Source organism: Lagopus muta, chromosome 2 (genome assembly GCF_023343835.1).
Source record: "Lagopus muta isolate bLagMut1 chromosome 2, bLagMut1 primary, whole genome shotgun sequence".
In the NCBI taxonomy this organism is placed as follows: domain Eukaryota; kingdom Metazoa; phylum Chordata; class Aves; order Galliformes; family Phasianidae; genus Lagopus; species Lagopus muta.
This window is the reverse complement of record NC_064434.1, coordinates 91,538,733-91,560,387: the sequence shown is the minus strand read 5'-3', so window position 1 is coordinate 91,560,387 and position 21,655 is coordinate 91,538,733. Positions and strand designations below refer to the sequence as shown.

At 36.7% G+C, this 21,655-nt stretch overlaps 1 protein-coding gene across 3 annotated transcripts in view; it reads left to right on the top strand.

Moving 5' to 3' along the window:
* The window catches only part of RAB3GAP2 (RAB3 GTPase activating non-catalytic protein subunit 2), a 41,473-nt gene extending 19,836 nt beyond the window's left edge, over positions 1-21,637 (top strand). For all 3 annotated transcript variants that reach the window (XM_048937903.1, XM_048937904.1, XM_048937902.1), the window contains exons 14-35: positions 286-502; positions 936-1,079; positions 1,311-1,393; positions 1,931-1,995; positions 2,355-2,445; positions 4,543-4,670; positions 5,457-5,670; positions 7,165-7,262; positions 8,260-8,365; positions 9,436-9,596; positions 11,027-11,243; positions 11,597-11,770; positions 11,905-12,011; positions 12,980-13,046; positions 13,586-13,656; positions 15,365-15,400; positions 15,904-15,978; positions 16,214-16,432; positions 18,180-18,269; positions 18,350-18,565; positions 19,066-19,224; positions 19,764-21,637. In XM_048937903.1, coding sequence (XP_048793860.1) covers positions 286-502; positions 936-1,079; positions 1,311-1,393; positions 1,931-1,995; positions 2,355-2,445; positions 4,543-4,670; positions 5,457-5,670; positions 7,165-7,262; positions 8,260-8,365; positions 9,436-9,596; positions 11,027-11,243; positions 11,597-11,770; positions 11,905-12,011; positions 12,980-13,046; positions 13,586-13,656; positions 15,365-15,400; positions 15,904-15,978; positions 16,214-16,432; positions 18,180-18,269; positions 18,350-18,565; positions 19,066-19,224; positions 19,764-19,910 — 2,885 coding nt within the window. In that variant the 3' untranslated portion in view covers positions 19,911-21,637. The remainder of the gene's footprint in view (positions 1-285; positions 503-935; positions 1,080-1,310; positions 1,394-1,930; positions 1,996-2,354; positions 2,446-4,542; positions 4,671-5,456; positions 5,671-7,164; positions 7,263-8,259; positions 8,366-9,435; positions 9,597-11,026; positions 11,244-11,596; positions 11,771-11,904; positions 12,012-12,979; positions 13,047-13,585; positions 13,657-15,364; positions 15,401-15,903; positions 15,979-16,213; positions 16,433-18,179; positions 18,270-18,349; positions 18,566-19,065; positions 19,225-19,763) is intronic.
* The last annotated feature ends 18 nt before the right edge of the window (positions 21,638-21,655 follow it).

The following is a 21,655-nucleotide window of genomic DNA, read 5'->3' as shown; positions in this document are numbered from 1 at the left end:
GTTGTGTTGAAATAAGAAATATGGGTGCTTACTGCGGATCTTCTGAGAAGCATTTCCATCACTGTAACGTTGGAAGTACAGTCCTGATGGGTTTCATTTTCTTATGGTTTCTCCTAGAAGAACTTGTTCCTTCTGAAAGCACTGCAGCAGAGAGGAATCCTGATGGGTTCTAAATGTGTACCCTAGTTTTTAGCAGGAGTCTGGCTACTGACCAGAGATGTGCAGTTTAAATCTTAATCACATCTAAATTTCTGTACACTAAAGAATCTGTTTTTTCTTACAAAGGATACCGTGATGCAGAAGTTGGTTGGATACAGACTGTAGAAGACCTTCATGAGAGGGAGACTGAGAAGATTGATTATTCTCCATTTGGAAATGCACAGTGTCCAAGCAGAGTGGCTCAGTTCCTTGTGATCTATGCTCCAAGGAGGGGAATTCTGGAAGTCTGGAGCACGCAGCAAGGGCCTCGTGTTGGGGCCTTCAATGTGGGGAAGTATTGTAGGTAAGAAATTTTAGCATGTGGGCATGCTTTCTGTGCTTTTGCAGCACCTGGATATGCCAGTGGCAGAAGTAGAAAGCACTGGCAGGCTCTTATTGTGTTACCGGCAGTGTTTATACTGAACATATCTTATTACATATATATAAATATATATATATAAATATATATATATAAATATATATATAAATATATATATATATAAATATATATATAAATATATATATATATAAATATATATATATATAAATATATATATAAATATATATATATATATATATAAAAATGGGATTTTGTCATGCTTTATCACTGTATAGTTTCTTGATTCAGCAGATGTTAAGCTTTTGCTTAATTGAACAAAAAATTTTTAAATGTGAACATCGAAGGATGCTGATTTTATTATTTCCTATAAATGCCATGATTTCTTAATTGTTTTTAGACTGTTGTATCCTGGTTATAAAATAATGGGCTTAAACAATGTTACCAGTCAAGGATGGCAGCCCCAGACTTACCAGATATGTCTTGTTGATCCAGTTTCTGGAAGTGTGAAGACTGTCCATGTACCTTTTCATTTTGCATTGAGGTAAGGACTATTTGCTCTGTATAACTAAATTTCAGTTACTGTTTTTAGAAACTATTTATAGAGAGCCACTCTTGTGTTCCTTCTCAGACTGAGTGATTCTCTGGTAATAGCCTTATTGGTTTGTGTGCATTAACATAGTTAATGTGGTGTTACCTTTAAGTAGCTTACGTATAATTCAAGTAGAAGACTTCCATTTTATTAACACATACAAATGAAATTATTTTTCTTCAGTGATAAAAAGAGTGAGCGAGCAAAAGATATGCATCTAGTGAAGAAGTTAAATGCTTTGCTCAAAGCTAAAACCTCAGATCTAGGTAGGTCTTCTTAAATAATTTCTTCAAGCTGTATGTTATGAGGTGGTGCTTCTGTTTGTTGTCCTGTAAGTGTAGAAATGATGTTTTTGTTAATGATGTTTTGATAATTGTGTGTGCTGTAAATTATGATCCTGAAATGGTTGTATTTTTTTTTTGTAAACTACTGAAATACATTTATCTCATACAAGGATCCAGTATGAGTGTTATCTGCCCTTTGATTAAACTCTACTCTGAGTGCTTGCTTTTAACATGAGCCTTTTGCGACACATTTTTGCTCTGTAATGGAGATCAGTGTTTCAATGAATGTATCCTCCTTCCTTTAAAAAATATTCTTTTCTTATGAAAGATAGATTTGGAATAAGAGATGCCACTGAGCTGTTTTATTTTCACCAAGCTTATTTTTGGCAGCTTTTAAAAAGTATCTTAAATTCTGTAGGATAAGCCAATGTGCATCACAGCTGCAGTGCAAATTGACTTGCTTTTTTCATAATTCACTTGAAAAATAGGAATTAATGTAGTAATTTTCCTTGTTCACAGACTTGATTGAAGCTGAAGCAAAGGAATTAATACTTGATATTAAATACCCTGCTACAAAGAAACAGGTGAATATTTAATGCCAGTGTTCTTCAACATTAAAAAAAAAAAAAGTTATTAGTTTTGATAAATCTTTCTTAAACGTTTTAAAATACCTCACTTGTTCCAAGAGTTACTTGAAGCAAATCATGGAGCTGTTACTTTGACTTGTGACTTCCTGAAGGTATCTTCCACAGTAAAAGCTGAAATAATAAAAGCAGAGCAGACCAGCAGACCTTGTTATAGGATCAAACTATGCCACAGGTATATGTGAAGACCAAAAAAAAACCTGTAAATCATTGTCAAAGTTGTACTGTTGTTGGCTTACCTTATGCCTTAACAGTAAAGTGAAGCAAATGTTTAATTCTTTTGAATGTCTGCTTAACAGGCTCTGGAAAGTATATTGACAAGTGAACGCGTGCCACTTTCGTCTCTCACAAACATCACTCAGACGTTAATGGATAATTTAGAAAAACAGGGTAGGTGGATATTTATTTTGCAATTACAGTGAGGCATTTCCACCATATATGCAGTGCTGTAGGACAGTTCTAGAACTGCTCTGTTCCACAGAGAGGCCAAATTAGATCTGCTTAGGTTGGGTGCTAGGTATCACAGAATGTTGCTTCTACACGTTTATTTTTTTCTGCACAGACAGCAGATAGCTTGCTAACAAGTATGCTTTGCTATACTTGCCATGTACCTAACAACTTGTGATTATATTTAAAAATAAAAATGAAGTGACTGGGCTGAGTGTTTGCATCCAGAAAAAAAATTGCCTTCAGAAAGAAGGCTTCACAGAATTTGTGTAGAAGGCTTTTGCTTTTCTCTCTTTACTAGGAAGGCAGTAAAGATATGGTATTTTGGATCTGTAAATTTTAATGTACTGATGGCACAAAGTCCTTATCACTGAAGATCTGAGCTTTGGCCAGATGCCTAGTATCTTCTCTTGGTAAACTTCACTGATGTTTTATTCCATGTTTTGCTGGAAATCTCTCAAGAGTCTCAGGAGTTGTCATTTTTCATTTAAAACAATCGAAATAAAACCCACCACCACAAAAAAAAAAAAGTTGCTGAAAGTCTGTGAAGTTTTCCTCTTTGAAATGATACACTTGAATCTTTCCAAGTGGTGAGAGCCTTCCTTATGCTTGAGGTAACCCCCCTTTGGGAAGCACAGCTGGGTATATTGAGGTGAGGAATAAAGTGGAAAAGCATGTGCCTGCCACTTCCTTTGCATGTGTTGGGACTTCTCAGCAGCAGAAGCTTGCACGTTTTTCTGTTTTTATTTTCTGTGGATTCATTTCAGCTTGGTAGGTGGAGATGAGTCAAGAAATCCCCACCACTGCTGTGTGGAAATTCTGAATAAATCATTTTTCAATTAGAATGGCTATGTCCCTTGTCCTGCCTCAGTGAAAATGTAGCAATGCATTTTTATAGTTTAGAGGCTTTGAGGGAATCTTTTGTTTTGTCCACTTGAAGTGGTGAGTAGAATGAGTTTCCCATGGGAAACTGTAAACTTCTGTAAGAAGTCCTTAAAAAAAAAAAAAAGTACCAAAGAGAGGTTGACAGAACCATATAATTACGGTGGTTTATTTCGGTGTGTATTTTTCTCATTAATCTCGTATGGTCATGTGTTACATTATTTCCTCACAGTCACAATGAAGAACAAAGTTGGCTCATGTTCTAGCCTTCTGTTTTCAAAAGAGTAGTATCTTATCTGCCATTTGTGTTTACTAGGTAAAAGATAACAAGAAACATGCCAGGGCTGTGTGAATGTTGTGGCTGTGAAGAAGAGGTCCAAATCTAGCAAGCTTTGTGTGTTTGTAGGGTTTTGAACAGCAATGTGGCAATAGTGTTTAAGCTTCTTGGGGAGAAAACCATGTTTAGACCTTCTTCTAGATGAAGATGATGTGTTCAGAGATACCTTCTGTATAGAAACATCTTATTAGGATCTGTGTTAAATGTTTTCAACAGATAAGTTTTTTTTCCATGCTGTGTTGATGTTAGCTGCAAGCATTCTGATTGCTTTAATGACAAAGTTCAGAAACAACGAGATCTTAGATTTCCACGACTTAAAAAGATGAAAGAAATGAAAAGGCAGTGTCTTGAAGTGATCAAAATGATGTATTGTCTTCGAATATCAAACTCTCTTCTGATGTAAGGGATGTGCTGTTAAAATATCGGCAGGACGAATAAAAGATTACAGTCCGACATTCAGGTTTTGATTAAAAAAAGAAAAAAAGGAATTTGAGACTTAGCATCTTTCATTTTTTGGCAGTTTGTGGTTTGACTTCAAATCAGGAAAAGGTAATTTTCTGTTTGCTCAGTTCTGCTTTATCAACACCCTTCATTTTAAAAATGAGCCCGATATCTTTCTCTTTAATACTTACCATAAAAATAACTCTTGTTTTATTCTGCCATGAGCTAAGCATAATCATTGCAAGCAGCACTGCATCAAAAAATTATGGTGAGATGTAAGGCCCTCAGTGTAATTCCCCAAAGCAGGACTTCTGTGCAGTTGTAAAGTGTGTCAGGCCATATATTCAAATTAAGATACAGATTTTCTTTTTCTTCTTCAGAGCTCGAGTGTGTGGATGAAGGCTTACTGCAGTTCTGTGCAAACAAGCTGAAGCTGTTACATCTCTATGAAATAGTGAGCAAGCTGAATTCCCAAGGCATACAAGAAGGCACTGTGTCCTCAGATAATGTGAGTAAATTCAAAGTTCAGTTATCGTGTAGAATTGAGTGATGATTTAAGCATGAAAAGATGTTCTTAGGGTTTTTGAAAATAAGCAGATAAATGAGTTACCCATTTTTGTAGGCTAAAGTTTGTAATAAAGTACTTGTTTATAAATATTCTTTATCTATTTTAAATGTTTTATCTATTTGCTGTACAAATTTTTTGCAAATAATATACCTAGCAGTCTTTGGCAGTCAAGTACACTTGAAAGAGAAGTGAAAATAAAATCAGGATCCCCTGATATCAGCTCTTTATGCAGAATACATAGTGTGCTCTTAACTTTAGTTTTGCAGAGGTATTTTAGAACCGATAGAAATCACAAGACCTGATGCTTGCTTATGTGAGTTTTTAGGCATTTCAGTAGAATTCTATGGTCGCATCATAATTTGCCTTATTTTTGTTATCATTTAAAATAAAGCTTGTGCTTTTCTAGGAATTATACAGATGGGTGATAAGTCATCCATCAGCAAACGTGCCTGTATGTCATTAGCAGGATCTAAATACAGTTTCCTATTGAATTAGCTTAAATATGAAGTTAGCTAAGGTCTTTTAGCCAATATGAATAACTGAATTTGTGATTATTCAGTAATTTTAATATTTTAAGGCATTTTTGATGTCAGAAATATTTTGACTTTTCTGATTTGTTGTTTGGTTGTTTTTTTTTGTTGTTTTTTTTTTTAAGTTTGTAACATCCTTTTGTAAAACATTGCATTAGTCTTGTGATATGGGATTTTTGGGGTTTTTGCTTTCAAGGACTTGGCTAAACTGCTTCGGCTGGAAGAAAAAGATTTTCATAGGCTCCAAACATTGCTGGAGAAGTACAAGAAAGAAAATGCCCAAACTGCTGTTCAGTTTGCTGACGAGAAGGATGATGTATTGTCAGTGAAAATGTTCTTGGAGTATTTAGAGTGTGAAAAGGATGCAATTAATGTTAAAAATATGGAAGACAACGAATGTGTGAATTTAGGTAAGAGCTACTGAGCTGCTTGTCAGAATACCTTTAAGACTAATTATATCCTAAGATGCTATAAATACATATTTTAGCTTAACCTGGTGGCATGTAACAAGCTGGCCTACATCAACAAAGTTTCTCACAGTAATAGCTCCAGGCTCTTACCTTTAGGCATGGGACAAGTCTTTCTGTCTAGAAGGATATTAATGCAATTTAATTACATATGTGGATATGTTTACCCTAAAGCAGCGTTATCACTCTCCATTTATCTATTAACTGCACTTAGTTGGACACTGGTACCTTATAAAGTATTTCATGTCCTTGCTGGTCACTGCATCTCAAATGTTGAGTTAGTGATGGGGACCTCAGAAATGGGAGCTGGCCAGAAGCAGTATAGAACTATTAGTTTTAGGGAACAGAGACCCCTCCTTGGTGGAACTGGGGAGGTTTTTGACAATGTTGATCTGAAATTTTGGTGATGCAGGTCCTGAACATGGCTGGGCTGTATGTTGGCTTATGGGTTGGGATTACTGTCTGGACTCACCTTTAGTTTGCAGATTTGTTCAGAGCTGGCCTTGAGTGGCTTTTGTTCAATAACTGTCTCAAAGGCTCTGTCTTTCTACATTACTTCTTTTCTGGGGAATCATAGAATCAAAGAATGGCTTGGGTTGGAAGGGACCTCAGGGGTCATCAAGTTCCAACACCCCTGCCACAGGCAGGGCCACCAACTTCAGGATTCCTGGTGCAAGAATGGAATTCTGTGCACAGGCGTTATGTGGTGTTTGCCTAGTGGTCCCCTGCTTCTTTTGGCCTTAGTTGTCAGACTTTGAGGGAAACTGGAATAGAAAGGTGAAGCAGAAGAGGCTTTTGTCTGTGTGGTTTTGTCTGTAAAACTGTTACTTACCTACTTAAGTGAACTTGCATTTTCTCTACTGTTACGGTTTACTTGGGTTTACGAACTGGGATAGAAGTACTTCTCCCCACCCCTTTGAATGAAGATCATCAGTAGGATATTCAGCTCTAAGTAAAACAAAAATAAGTGAAATATGAATGTTGTGCTGAGGAATTTATACCCATAGCTTTTGTAGTACTGAGAGTGAATTATCCAATTAATTTGTTCTGGATTTGTTTTTTTTTAATTGGTTGAAGTGTCTCTGGTTTTCTGTACAAGATGCAGCATTCTGCCATTCAGGTAGGGGTTACTTAGCAGATAAACTTGTCCATCTCTTCAAGCCATTCTTTGAATTGAAATAAATGCATAACGCAGGCAGTATAATAACCTTTGTTTTATTATAAATCCGTTTGTGTATGCTGTAGTTTGGTAGGAATGTTTATGTCCTTTGTAATGAACCACCTTCTCCACTATGTGTCAGAGTGTCCTGCTTAATGCTTAGTAGTCCTCTGTATTCAGTCAGTGGGACCTGACCAGCAAGTAGTATTTCCTATAATTCTAAGGAAGAGGTGATGTCTCTCGATATCATTCATCATGTTGATGGAATTTTACTTCAGGCAGCTTTTTCTTCTGGAAGTGTTTGTGTGGAGAGAGCTCTACAGAAGAAATGTGCCATGAGTTGGAATCAGCAGGTTTTAGCCCTCAAATTTTGTTGGTAAGGTATTTATTACACACTTTAAAACTTTCTGGTTTTGAAAACAAAACGCTGAATTGAAAATTGAGTGTTTTATTTTTGGACTGTTTTCCATGTCCTCATATTCATCTTTTAAGTGCTAAGCTTAAATATAAGCGACTTAAAAGGTGTCAAAGGAAAAAAAAAAAAGTAGAAAATGTGAGGATGTCTGGAGGCCTGCAATGTTCTTTTAGAATTTTCTTAAGATTTATTTTTTACAGAGAGAAGCAACAGTAAAGTGAAGTGGTTAACTGCAGTGACAGAGACACTTTTTACAAATCCCGTTTCAAGCAAAGAAATTTAAAAAGAAAAAGCAATCAAAGTAAATCTGTCAGAATCACTAGTGCTGTTGAGACACTCATCTTTCTTTCATCTGCTTGTCATTTTATTGTTTTTACTGCTTTTCTAATATTTGCTGATGACTGAAATACGTGTTTAAATATTAGCTAGCTTTTTTAAGATTTTCAGCTGTAATATTAAGTGGTAATTTTTACCAAGTTAAGATTGCTCGTATACTTGTGTGACCTGTCTGTGCCTTCAGAAGAGTATTTTCCAATGTATCTAATTCTATGAATTGTATTCATAGAATTGTGGAATGGCCTGGGATGAAAAGGACCACAGTGATCACCTACTTTCAACACCTCTGCTATGTGCAGGGTCACCAACCACCAGACCAGGCTGCCCAGAGCCACATCCAGCCTGGCCTTGAATGCCTCCAGGGATGGGGCATCCACAGCCTCCTTGGGCAGCCTGTTCCAGTGTGTCACCACCCCCTGTGTGGAAAAACTTCGTCCTAGTATTTAACCTAAACCTTCCCTGTAATTGTATTACTTCCTTTAAAGTCCGTAAGACACTGATTTGCTCAATACATTTTTAACTTTCTGTACACAGAACTTGCACAAGAAAGTGTTTGCATTAGGTATATTGCAGTATAAAAATCCTTTGTTCTGTTGTTTAAATTTTGTGTTTCTCTTTCTAGTCACTCCTTCTGAACTTATGGCTTTCCAGAGAAAAAGATATTCTTGAGAAACCAGATTCTACCAGTTGCCTTCACACTATGCTGTCACTTCTGAGCAAGATGAAAGGTGAAATGTGCATTTGGAATTTTTAAGCACAACTAATGCCAATTAATTTCAAATTGTCAGTAATTTGATTCTATATTATTTTCAGGAGGTTTTCCTCCTCTCCAAAAAAAATCTGACAGGATTCAGTGTTTCATGCTGACAAATTCTGTAGCAACTACCTCAATAATATAGTTGAAGTCTGAGGACTGTTACATTTAAAAGCATGCTTGGTTCCTTGCAGTGTCACTCAGCTCTAAGTGGATGCAGCTACTATTTGGCATCAGAAAGTGGCTGTTCTGATACTTTTCCTCTGTTTCTGCAGTGTATGGATTTGTGCCCCTCTCTTGTGTGCTGGGTGCTCAGAAATCCTTTGAGTTGCATTAACTTGTGTTGAGACCAACACAGTTGCTATTTTAGATGCATTTGTTCATTGAACATCTCTGTAGTTTGAGGGGTGATCTGTGAGGTCAACTTTGCATTATTTTGGATAAGTTGTGTAATAAACAATTACTGATTCTCCTGGCTCATTGAGAGCTGCTATGGGTATATTAGCATCAAGTTCCCTTATGTCCATTTCACCACAGGACATCATTGAAACTGGAAGCATGAATAAGCTGTTGCTGTTGTCTGAACAATTTAATTCTGCTGAACGTGGAGAGAACCAGATTGAGCACATTGAGTACATGGGGAATCATAAAATCACATGGAAGCTAGTTGTGTTGTGAAGCACTGTATTATAATATTCCTTAAGTCTAGTGAGTGCAGCAGGGTTTACTCCCTAGTGATTTAACCTGTTGCCTGCTTTCTATGAGTTAATCTTGGAGAAGGGGGAATTCACATTCTGCTTTTGTTAAAATAATTAGTGTTGTAATCTAAGAAATATGTTACATATCTTAAAAAAAAAAAAAAACAAAAACAAACAAACAAAAAACAAAAAAAAAACAAAAAACAAAAAAAGGTAATTTAGACTAATTGGAAATTGCTCCTAATGTATGGCGTATTAGTAAGTGCTGTTTTCAGGGTTACTGCTTTTATTAGTTCTAATACCTCATTACTCAGCATGAGTTTTCTTGCTCTCCTGGTCTCCACAGTTGCTATTGATGAGTCCTGGGACACCCAGTCTGTTTCCCCCTGGTGGCAGCAGATGCGAACAGCTTGTATTCAGTCTGAAAATAATGCAGCTGCCTTACTATCTGCTTACGTTGGACATTCAGTTACGGCTCAGATAATTGACAGTGTGACAGAGAAGAAGGTCAGTCATCGTGTACTTCTCCCTTCAGTTGTATTCACTGTGTCAGTTTCATAGCAAATTGCTGTCTTTGTCATGGAGTAACACCTACAGCGTTCACTTATCATTCTAACATGGGTGCAAGCATTCCCTCCTGCAAGCATGAAAATCAGTATTTGTGTTTGAATAGTACTGTGCTGAGGTAAATGAATGATATATCAGAAGTGTTTGCTATGCGTACTATGTGCCAACTGTACTGCCAACTTCTCTATTGCTATCAAATAATACTGACAAATCCTGTGCAGTTCTCAGACAAATTTAAGAAGCTCACAGCTGCATTTTTAATATACTGCTGAATTTTCTTAGCCTTTACTATTATACCTCCTTTAAGGTGTGAGGTTTGTTTTGGTTTTTTTTGCAGTAAGGATCTGTGTTTACAGACTTGTTATCACTATGAAACTGCATGCAGCGTTGCCATTAAGAATGAAAATACTTCTTCCGTTTTGAAGTAGCACTAAATGTGTGAGTTTTACTGCTTGTCTTGAAAGATTAGGTGGAGTTTAGGTGATGTTTAAACTTGTAAATAGGTTGCTTTATAGGCTGTACCTAGGTTGCTGGGAAGTGTTGTAGTAACTCTCTCCCTTCATCTTAACTAATCCAATTCTGTAGGTTAAAATTTCCAGTGTTGCCCAAATAGGAACACTGGTACATTGTAACATATTATGCTTTACCCATACACTCTTTCCTTTGCTACTTTTTTTTACTATTCTGCTCTTGAAAGAAACAGTCACAGAATTTCCCTTCCATACAACCGTTTATCTTCTATTCCTTTTTTTCCTACCACGCTTTGGCTTACAGCCTCAAACTGCTAATGACCAGGCACCTGAGAAACTTTGGAGTTTGTTGTTTTAGTGCAATAAGCTAAAAGTGGGATCTGCACCCTACTGGAAAAATTCCTGGTGTTCCTATTAAAGTATTTGCTCATTAACATGAGAATATCAAAATAGTGCACAGAACTCTGATACTGTATGGTCCAATTCTTCTGGGTCTGCGAAACAGAAATACTTTCTTTCATATGGTGGGAAATAGAGATGTAGGTGAAATAATCATATATGGAAGGAATGAAATATTGTGCGTGTGTTGGAGGACTTGGAATCTCATCAAAAAGATTTAATTAATTCATTTTTCAACCAAATACAAAATTTAAATAGGGCAATAAGATGACCTTTCAGGTCCTTTTGTTTCTTCATGCTTTTATTTAAGAATCTGTGTGTCTTGTGAGCAGTGTGAGATGTTAACTTACCTTTCCATAATAGGTAATCTATGTATCTTGAGCTATCTAATTTTGAGTATCTCGTGAGATACAGCTTTCAATTTTAATATTGTGCATTTTCTTAAAGATATCTGTGCTACTTAAAGTGAACAGACACGAAACAGTTAATATGTTGTGTTAGTTTTCCCAAATAGTTGTAGGTTCAGACACGGAATCCTGGGAAGCACTTTCCCTTGATGCTGAATATTGGAAGCTCCTGCTGAAACAGTTAGAGGACTGTCTGATACTTCAGACACTGCTGCACAGCAAAGTGAGCAAGAAGACAATAAGAGTTTCATCTCTACAGAGTGAGCCTTTGGGTAGGCTTTCTGTAAAGAAATTGCTGGAAGGTGGAAAAGGTATGTTTTTTTTCTCTTGGAAGGATGATTGATTGTCTTTGTAATGCAGTTCTGAGCCTTCCTTACCTACTTCATGAAATGGAAACTATACTGGAAATTGTTCTGCTGTTTACTTTTCTTAGCTTAAAAACAACGCAAACCATGTATCAAACTGATAAAAGGCATTACCATAAAGACTGCATTGTAAACTTAAGTCAGCTGGTTAATACATTTTTGATTGGCAACATCAACTTAATATAATTAATGATATTAGTTAATAGCATTTATTTTCTGTTCTTCAGTTGTGAACTTTAAATCTCCTGGGATGTACACTGACTGTATTTCAAGACTTCTTTGTTGTTTTACTGTTCCAGGAGGTATTGCTGACACTGTAGCAAAGTGGGTTTTTAAGCAAGGCTTCAATCCTCTTGTACTGAACTTGGCACAGCACAGGAACAATACAGATAATACTGAAGAATCTGAAGAAATGCATACAAATATCTTTCTTGAGGAACCAGAAATAGATGAAGACTTGGAAACAATCCTAGGTAAGAAAATAACATGAGTTTTTTTTTTTTTTAATTTTGACTCCTTTCAGAGATGCCTTTGTTACTGTTGTGAAATAGCAGAAATTATGAGAAGAGGCCTGTCTTGTAACTTCTGCTATTTTTCTTTTTCCTAGAGCTGCTGCAACTTGCATATCAGCAGTTTCCATGCAGTCTTGAAGTGGATGTGCTCCATGCACACTGCTGTTGGGAGTATGTAGTGCAATGGAATAAGGATCCAGAGGTAAAAGAACTTCATTTGCAGGGAACAGTGGTTAAGAATAACTCTCTAGAAGCACTTCCACAAGTTTTAGTTGATAAAATTCTTCAGAAGACACTATTTGATAGCGTGCTGGTTACAATTTTACTGCTATAGAGGGAAAGTGTAAATTAAATTGAGTTCAAGGGTTGAGTGGTAACACATAAAGACAGGACAGTGTGCTTCTAAGCTGTCAGATTCTCAGGTGTTTGAAATAAGCAGCATGAAGTGTTCCATCAGTATTTTGTAGTGTAAAAAAAAAAAAATCATTACTGCATAGGAGTGATGAATGTTTTGTCTAAATAGATCATAGAATGCTTTTTAGACTGGAATCCATTCAGTTTAAAGAGGGAAGAGATTTCTTGAATATTTTTAGATTTTTTTCCTTCATTTTGCCACTGTTGGGGATAATTGTTAGGGGAAAAAAAGCAAACATGGAATTGCTGTTTTCCATGGATTTCCTATAAGCAAATGGAGAATGTTGTCCAAAGTTGTAATGCTATCAGAATTTTCAGATGATATGAAAAATGCAGTCAGCACTGCTTGTATCTGTGCAGTGCAACATCTTGCTATGGGAAAAAAGGTTCATTGGAGAATTTTAAGAGCTTACTCTACCATAATGAAAGTGAAAATTAATCTTTCTAGCACAAATGGATTTTGTATGTAAGAAAGTGGATTGTTATTATTCAGTGGGGATATCTTTCAGCAGTGAGTAAGTTAGTGGTACATACTGTTGACAAAACCCTGGTGTGAATGACTGTGTTTATGGATACAGGTATGTCAGGTAGCAGGAGAGAAGAGTGCAAAACCTCAGAACAAGTTCTACAGCTGTCAAAAATGAAGAGCTTTATAATAGACCTGGGTGTCTTAGCAATCAGTAGTTTACATTTAAAACAAGTTTTGCATAATGAATAATATTAACTTGTTCTTTTACTTTTTTTGTTTTACATAAGGAAGCATGCTTTCTTATTAGGTCTATAGATCATCTTCGATGCATCATTAATGCTCACGTTCAGCATGGTAAGTATGAAGCTGTTAATAAAAATGATCTTTGGAACTGCAAATCGACAGTTTTGTCAACAGACAAGTGTAAATACAAGTAGTTGATAGCAGTGGCTGTTTTGCCAGCAGCCTTGACCCCAAATAAACTTCTTGCTCATATTTTTCATGTGCTAAGAGTTTCATCAGAAACATGGATATATGTTGGTTACATAAAGCTAACATTAATCTAAAAGCTGCTTAAGAAAAAGTGTTTAATTATTTTATGTGCATTTAAAATTCTAGCACATAGTCCTTGTAGTCAATTACAATTCATGCATTTCTTACTCATGAATGCACTTCTGAATGTTTGATCGCCAAGAAAGTCTGCTCCAGGACATCTGAAGTCCAACTATAAAGCAGTGAGCATAACTGACAATTCCTTCTTGTTTCATTCACCATCTAATTTTAAAATCCCCAGTGTTACAAGAACTTTGGCCCATGGCTTTTCAGTCTGTACTTGTATTGCCTAAAATCTCTCCTGCATTCACATGGAGTTCACAAGTTTGTGATTGTTCTAGGTATTGCTCTGATGATGTGGAACACATTCATAGTAAAAAGGCTTTCTTCTGCTACGTATCTAATGGACAAGGTGAGTGTGGCACTATGATAGTAGTTTTGAGGCTAGTATTTATATGCTGTGGATTTAAATTAAAAAGTGGGATATCTTTTAATGTAAAGGTCAAAAAATCTCCTGCTTGTTAGGTGTATTGTGTGGGTAATTTTTGGATTCTGAGGAAGGAATGCATATCTTAGAATATTCAGTTGTTCCTTGGAATGATCAACTGAGTATTGCTTTAAGCAGTAACGGAGTCTGGCTGATGTACTGAAGCCTTATATGCAGCATTAACTTGTAATTACTGAATAAAACATTTGAAGTTATCTTTGTGTGCATGTATGTATTTGTACATAAAGGTTTCACTTAACAAAGTAAGTATTTTTTCTGGGCCTGTTTCCTGGTAAGTTGTTGACAAGAAGCTTCTCGGGTTCTGCAAGCTGCAGCTCTTCCAAATGTTGGAGGTAAATGAGCTCTGCAGAATGCAGAACGTTTTATGAGTACTGTTGAGCATTTTAAACTCATGCTACATTGCTGAATCACCCTCTGGCTTGTAGCTTGTTTGCTATGAGTTTTATCAGTACTTTATCCCTGCTAAATGTAGTGCTTGCAATATGCAGCATACCTGCTGATTGGTAGACAGCTATCTACAAGATGGAAGTCCAGGTGTTGACAGTGATTCTAAAAACAACAAAACCAACCAAAACACAAAACACACCCAATAATTTTCTATCTTGTCCTTTTTTTTTCCTCTTCCTATGCTCCTCTGATTTTCTGCTTTAACTTTTGGCTGAACTGTGTATGAATTGGAATATGCCATCTTCCTCATTTCTTTCAGCAAATGGGCTTATTAGTTGTGTGTATCTGTGGTAGATGCTTCTGCAGAAGCAGAAAAAAGATGTTTCTTCCAGTTTTTCTGCATGCCTTTACGTACACCCATCACCATTATTTCTGCCTACAGCTGCCACACAGGTGTTTAATCAGTCCCAACAGCAACAGCTGAAAGTTGTTTTCAGTTCAGGTGTTGAATCAGTGCAATGGGCCACAGTGACTCAGGATCCTGGTATCTCGCTTCAGGCATTTAGGCTCTGCCAAGATGCATAGGAATTTTATTTCTTTCTGCTTGTTGAAGAAAGCTTCCACTGATACGTGATTCATTGCATGCAAAATGTGGTTCTACTTGCAGAAGTGGAACTTAAGTGGCATTGTAGTAACATTTCTGAACAGGAATGACTTGAGGGGCTGTTTCTGAAGAATTTACATGGGCAAAGGATGAAAACCATGTTGTAATATCTTTTTCCATCTATCCCAATGAATATTCTGGAGCTCTCCCTTTTCTTCTCCCTTGTTCTCCATGTTTCCTCATAATATCACACTTGCCATTATTCTGTATTATAGAAATCACTGGGAATTTCTTAACCAGATTTAAGATTTGAAAGAACCTGTGGGCCTTAATTCTAAACGTTAAGAATGATGAACTTGGCATTGGTGGTGTTTGTTTCTGCCATCTACAGTATGTCTATCATACATCACTGGCACCAGTATTTAATTCATAATTCTTCATATACATATATTTATTTATATATATATTTAAAGAAAGCAATGCAGTGTGTTGCATCATGTAGCTGTAATGAACTTTTTATATTAGGAATATTCTAAGTAATAGAATATTTGCAAGATAACAGATGCTCTATAATAATAATGGTGATTTCACGTGCTGAAACATGGAATTTTCTTTAAACAGGTTGGAAAAGCTCCGAAGGACAGATTATGCAGAAGGGCAAGTAACTGCTTCTGTCTCACATGAGGAGAAATTTAACAAGAAAATCCTCTTTTATTTTAATATTAGCTTATGACTTGTTTTTGAAGTGTGAAAGTTTTGAAACTTGAGGTCATGTGACAAATTGCTGTTATTTTTCATTCATTTTTTCATGTATAACTTTGTTGTTTTAAACTCTTGCAAGGCAATTGATAAGCTCAGCAAATGGAACGTACTGGATGTGATTACTTGAGCTGTTCTATCTTCTGTGGAAATGCAATATTTTAAATATCCAATTGAGCTTTACATTTATTTTTCAAGATAACGGAAAGCTTATTTTCTGCTTTTTTTCTGTTGCTTCTAAATCTCTATGCTTAAATGAATGTTTATTTAGCTTAAAATATATAATAGGCTTAACAATGTGTTTGTTATATCAACACCTGTTTTCTCAGATATATATATATAGCTAATAAAAGCCTGCTTGAATTCTGTCTGAAACAAATGGAATTTAATATTGTTAACAGGATGTGGGTATGAGTGACACAGCCACGACAGCTTTCCTTGGCTGCTGCTCAGATCTTCTGCAAACGTTGCTAGAGGTAAGATTTTTATTTTTTTCTGTAGAAGGAACTAATTTACATTAAGGCATATGCTTATCCTAATTTCTGCATAATTCAGACAAATGTTCACAATCTCGTCTCGAAAATACAAAATTCTCTTGTTAATTTTTTAATTTTGTTGCAGAGAGTTTCTGATTAAAGATGTGTTTTTTGTGTAGAAGGCCAATACAGATCACATCTTGTGTGTGACAGCTTTCTTACGTTCATCTGCTAGGCTGATGTGAGTAGTGATGAAATGCAAGCTCCTGTCCTGGACACTGAGGATGCCTGGATGTCTGTGGAAGGGCCGGTATCGATAGTAGAACTGGCACTTGAGCAGAAACGCATTCACTACCCACTTGTTGAGCACCAGTTTGTGTTATGTACTGTCTTGTATGCCATCATGAGGTTTTCTCTGAAGAGTGTGAAGCCTCTGTCGCTGTTTGATAGCAAGGTGAGTCTTCTGAATGCTGATGTGCCTACATTTCATTACTGCTGTCCTTCCTCTTGGCATCTATAATGCATGCTACCTTCTACTCTTCAAACTGTTTGTGCATGGTTTTAAGAAAACAGTTAACCCACTGTGGTGTTAAAGAAGCTGTCGCCAGAATTCAGGCTGCCATAGGAATTTGGTGTTTTACTTTGAATAAAAGATTTGTAGTGACCTCATCTGCGTGAAAATGCACTCCTTAATCATTAGTTGGCCTGGAAATACTGCGTGATAAAACAACTGGTTGACAGGTTTTCCTAGTTGCTTTGAGAAGTGCCAGATTAGAGAAAAACATAGTTAAGTTCAGAAATGTTCTGTTACTGTTGCTGATGTATCCATTCTTGCTGATGAGTATTCTGGAATTCTGGCCTTGAAGAGAATAAACTGTTTGTCATTTAAATACCTGTAAACCACTGAGGAAAAAAGTCTCACTACATTTTAAAATGCAATGTATATCCAACCAGACATATGTTGACTTAGATATAAAGAATGTACCATACGCTGAGCTTTCTTCCTCCTAAACAATATAATTAAAAAAAAATTAAATTAAAAATTAGAGTACTGCTGTGGGCTACCATCTAATTCCTGCTGAGGAGAAAAAGATTTAGATCTGCAAAGCATTGTGCTGAAGATTTCTTCTTAATGATGGATTGGGTTTTTCTAAATGCAGAATGTGGCAGTTTGTGGTAGGTCCTTGTCTGTATGCATGCTCTGATGGAGCAGTTTTATCTGGTTTTAGCATTTTACCATATATCGCATTCTGTTGTTTTTATACCTTTTATGTATGCTTATCTATTAGCAGCAAGCATATTATCTCATGCCATTTAAGACTGCATGTTGCTTCTCAATAATATAATTGAAGGCTGTCCCTGTACCTCTGTGCTTATGCATACAACTGTAATTCTCAGCCATCTTCTTTCTTGGTGTCTGAAAAGAAGTGCTTAAGCGTTTCAAAGACCATTTATTACCTTGTTTCTGAAAAGCAGCTCACTGTCTAAATTTAGACATTTGTAAGCTGCACCATTGCAATACTGGTAATACATTTGTACATGATTTCATGAGTAATGTGCAGTCCTATTTGGTGTTTCTCTTGGCTGTTCTCTTCATTCTGGAGAAGGGCCCCAGTATGTAAGGAAAATATTACAAAGATTTTATCTTTCAACACTTCTTTTGTTTCCCTTGTTAGTACAGAGCAGGGCTGCCAGTGGTGCTCTGCATCGATTGTGCTACTGTCAGAGGTGGCATTGGGCTGAAACAAGGGCTCCCACATGCCATCATTTTGCATTTTACCTTAAATTTGGTGAATCTGTAGTCCAGGAGACCTTTTCAGTGGAGTTAACTATATTATTAAGTAAGACTTAAAATGCATTTTTTGTATAAGATAGTTAGCATTTCTTCCTATATATCATGCTTTCTTGAAGGATAAGGGAGTAGGAAATACATCCAGGCTTTAGCTCCAGCTGGTATTATAGCAGGTACAAACACTTGCCTACTAAATTAGGTTAAGTTTGAAAGCAAATCCTTGATAGATTGTGACCGCCTGAGCAAATATTTTGTTTCATAGTTGTAACTTAAAATATCCATTTTACTTCTCAGAGAGATATAGGAGGTGTAGTACAATTAAATGTAAAAAAAATTGAGGCTTCTTAAAATTGGATCAGCGTGGATTACTTCAACTGTATGTCTGATCGGCTTTGGTTCTCAATTTTAGGGTAAAAATGCATTTTTCAAAGACCTTACTTCAATTCAGCTGTTACCTAGTGGGGATATGGATCCAAACGTGTTATCTATACGACAACAGGTAGGTGTAAGTTATTGAGAATTCCTGCATTTCTACAATTTCAAATGATACTGAAGTAACTTTTAATTTTTGCTTTCAAGTTCTTGCTCAAAGTTGTGAGTGCAGCAGTTCAGATGCTATGTTCACAAAAGGCCAAAGAAGCCTCAGAAGAGGAATTGTTTCCCTTTGAAAAGGCAAGAAATTGGCCAACTTTGGCTGTGGATTTGGCTCAGTATCTTCAAATCTCTGAGGATGTGGTCAAAATGCATTATGTCTGTGAATTGTACAGTTATGGGATGGATCATCTCGGCGAAGAGGTAATAACCCCTTTTAATAACTTTATAACAATATGACATCGTCAGGTATTCTGCTGAGGTTACATTTTCACTTACTGAAGATGTCTACAAGGGTTAGGCAAGTAGTGCTATACTCAGAAAATCCTCACAATGAAAAATCAGAAGTTGGAAAAGTGATTTCTCAAGGTGGGTCATCTTCACCTTCCTAGCAGATATCAACTGGTGGAAGCATAACAATGGGGAGCTAGGCTGTTGGTCTAAACTGGTACAGCCCTTTTTATGATACTGCAGTTAACATTTCAGGAGCATGTCTTGCTTCTAAGTACAGAGTAATTGTCTTGCTTTGTTTTCTCTTCCACTGTTCAGAAGCTTTTAAATGTTTTGTTTAGAGAACCAAGTAACACGAGTCTCAAAGCCATTTTTCCTTACAGTAACTAGAAGCTTCCTGTGATTCAGCGTTTCAGGGTGATCTGTGTCATGCTCAAAATAATACCTAGTTCTGTGTGTGTTTCCATTTTCAGGCCTTTCTTCAGGTATCTGACAAAGAAGTACTTGCATCGCAGCTGCTTATACTGGCTGGACAGAGACTGGCCTTTGCTTTACTTCAGATACAGACAAAGGAGGGAATGGAACTCTTTGCTAGACTTCCTCCAACACTTTGTACTTGGCTTAAAGCTATGGTAAGTTAAGCATGATTTAGGAAAACGGAATCATAGGTTGATTTACAGAAGATTCTATTTACTTAGATGTAGATTACATCTGAATTGAGCTTTCTTGCTAATGGAAGCAAGAACCTAGTTCTCATTTTTCCTGGTGCCAGTTCTCTTTCATGAGGAATGAAGGAGTGACTGTTCTGTTGTGGGGGTTATACTTTCTCCTGAAGTTCTGGCAAAATGATTTGTGCTCAATTTAAAAAAAAAACTATTGGCCATCTTTTCTAATGGCAATATTCAGAAATCAGTGCTTCTGTTTATCCAGGCTTCAGATCTGATGTTTTCCAGATTGCATGAATAAATTTGATTGAGAATATTGATTAGCAGTGAAGATTCAGTTAAGAAGAGTCTGAAGGGCAAAATAACCTGTAGTACAATTACACTTCTGGGTCCAAGCATCTGCTTAATTCCCGAATAGCAATTTTGTTATATGAGACAAGGAGGGCATATGTGCAGAAGCTCATCTGCAGGGAATGCTCTAATGCTGTGTTTGTTCTTTTATATAGGACCCCCAGGAACTTCAAAATGTGCAAGTGCCAATTGCTACAACAGCTAAACTGGTTAACAGAGTAATAGAGCACTTACCAGAGAATCACGGGCAGTATAGCCTGGCTTTGAATCTGATAGAGGCCGTAGAAGCAATCTCATCATGACATTCTCCATTAGAACAGTTCTGCTACATAGTGCTACAATGCATGATTTTACCCAACAAGGCTGACATTTACAGAAAGAAACTTTCGTGTGGCTTTTGTTAAACAAAAAGAACAATGTTCCCCACCCCACAATTCCAGAAGGTAATTTTAAATTGGAGTGTATTTTAAATTCTGCACTAGTACAGAGATGTTTAGTTTCTAGTACACTACTTGTCAGTATTTGAACTGCTTAGTTATTTATTTGACTTGAGCGCTTCTTGCAGTAGTCTGAATTGGGTATATTTGACAGCAGTTTTAGTCAATTGACAAGATCACATCCTGTGATATTTTTTTGTATTTCATGCTAGCAATAACTGCTGCGGTTACAATGTTCCATGCCTCATTTATCAGAAGAAGCTGTAGAGTTAAACCTGAGGAAACACTTCAGTCTTTTAAGTTATCCTGTAATGCCAATGCTGCTTTTCCAGAAGCTAGAATTGGTGTTGGGCTCCTGTCTGCTACCTGCACACAGACGACAATAGCTGCACTACAAGTAGAATGGAACATGGCAAGGCCTTACACAAAGGGAGAAGAGACCATGTTAGAATCAGCTTGGAAGGGAGAACCACGTCCCCAGACACTAATATGGACCCATTTTCATCCAGTTTTAGTCAGCATTGTCTCTGGGGCATGCTGGGCTTCAGCTAAAACTGGTTTCACGTCCCTGTCCTTTATTATTGAGCTCTGCTGAGTTTATGTAGGTCTGTATGTACTGTAAGGTTGTTCCCTGTTTTACCACTGTAGAAGATGTAGTATGCTCTAAGACTCTGCACAACTTGTAGTCAAAACCTGCTTCAATAGTTATCCAATTTCACTCAAGATCTTTACTTCTGAATACCTTAGCCTTAAAAAAAAAACAACAAAACCATTACATAGGACAGTACCTGCAGGGAGTCATGTAGTGAATATCTTCACTACAGGAGTGATGTTAGAAATGATTATCTTACATCATTAGTAGTTTTCCTTCTACCTAAAGGAAAGCCAGGAAAGGAAAATAGTGTTGTTGTAAGCTGTTTTGTCTTGAAGTCAGTTGAAATTACTCCATCTTGTAACCTGCAAGAAACACTCATAGCATACTGCACTGTTACAGACAGAGTTTGGTCTTACCTTTCTGAAGTATGTGCTGCTGTCATCTTAGGTTAGACTCCCCTGGAAACGGCTCTGTAGGTGGCTAGTTCTGTAAGACTGTCAGCTGTTCAGCATCCCCAGTTGCTGATCTCTGCACTTTAATGTAGATGATGAAGGCTTTCTGAGAAGGTTTGATGCAGTGTTTGACTTCCTATAAGGGTATGAGGTTGTGTGACTAAAGAAGAGTTTCAGGTTTGGTTATGGAAGGGAGTATAGAAATTGAAACAGGTGTAGGGGAAGAATGCAAGAAGGCAAGACTAGGCAGTGCCTGTACTACCTTGCCTGGCAGAACTTCAGCCCTCTGCAGAAACAGACAGGCCAGAGAATCAGTCCTGAAGCCTGAGGAAAAACAAAAACATTTCTTAGTTGCATTACATTCCTGTATCCTGGTACAGTTGTGTAAAGGACCTCACTGTAACTAAATATCATGCCAGAGCTGACACTCTACACCAATCAAATCTGTAATGTATTGTAAGTAATATTCTGTATATAGTGCTATTTTGTGTCTAATTTGCTGTGGATTTGTGTAAATTGATTAAATAAAATTTGAGGAGGTTTCATTGTGTGTTTTTTCCTTC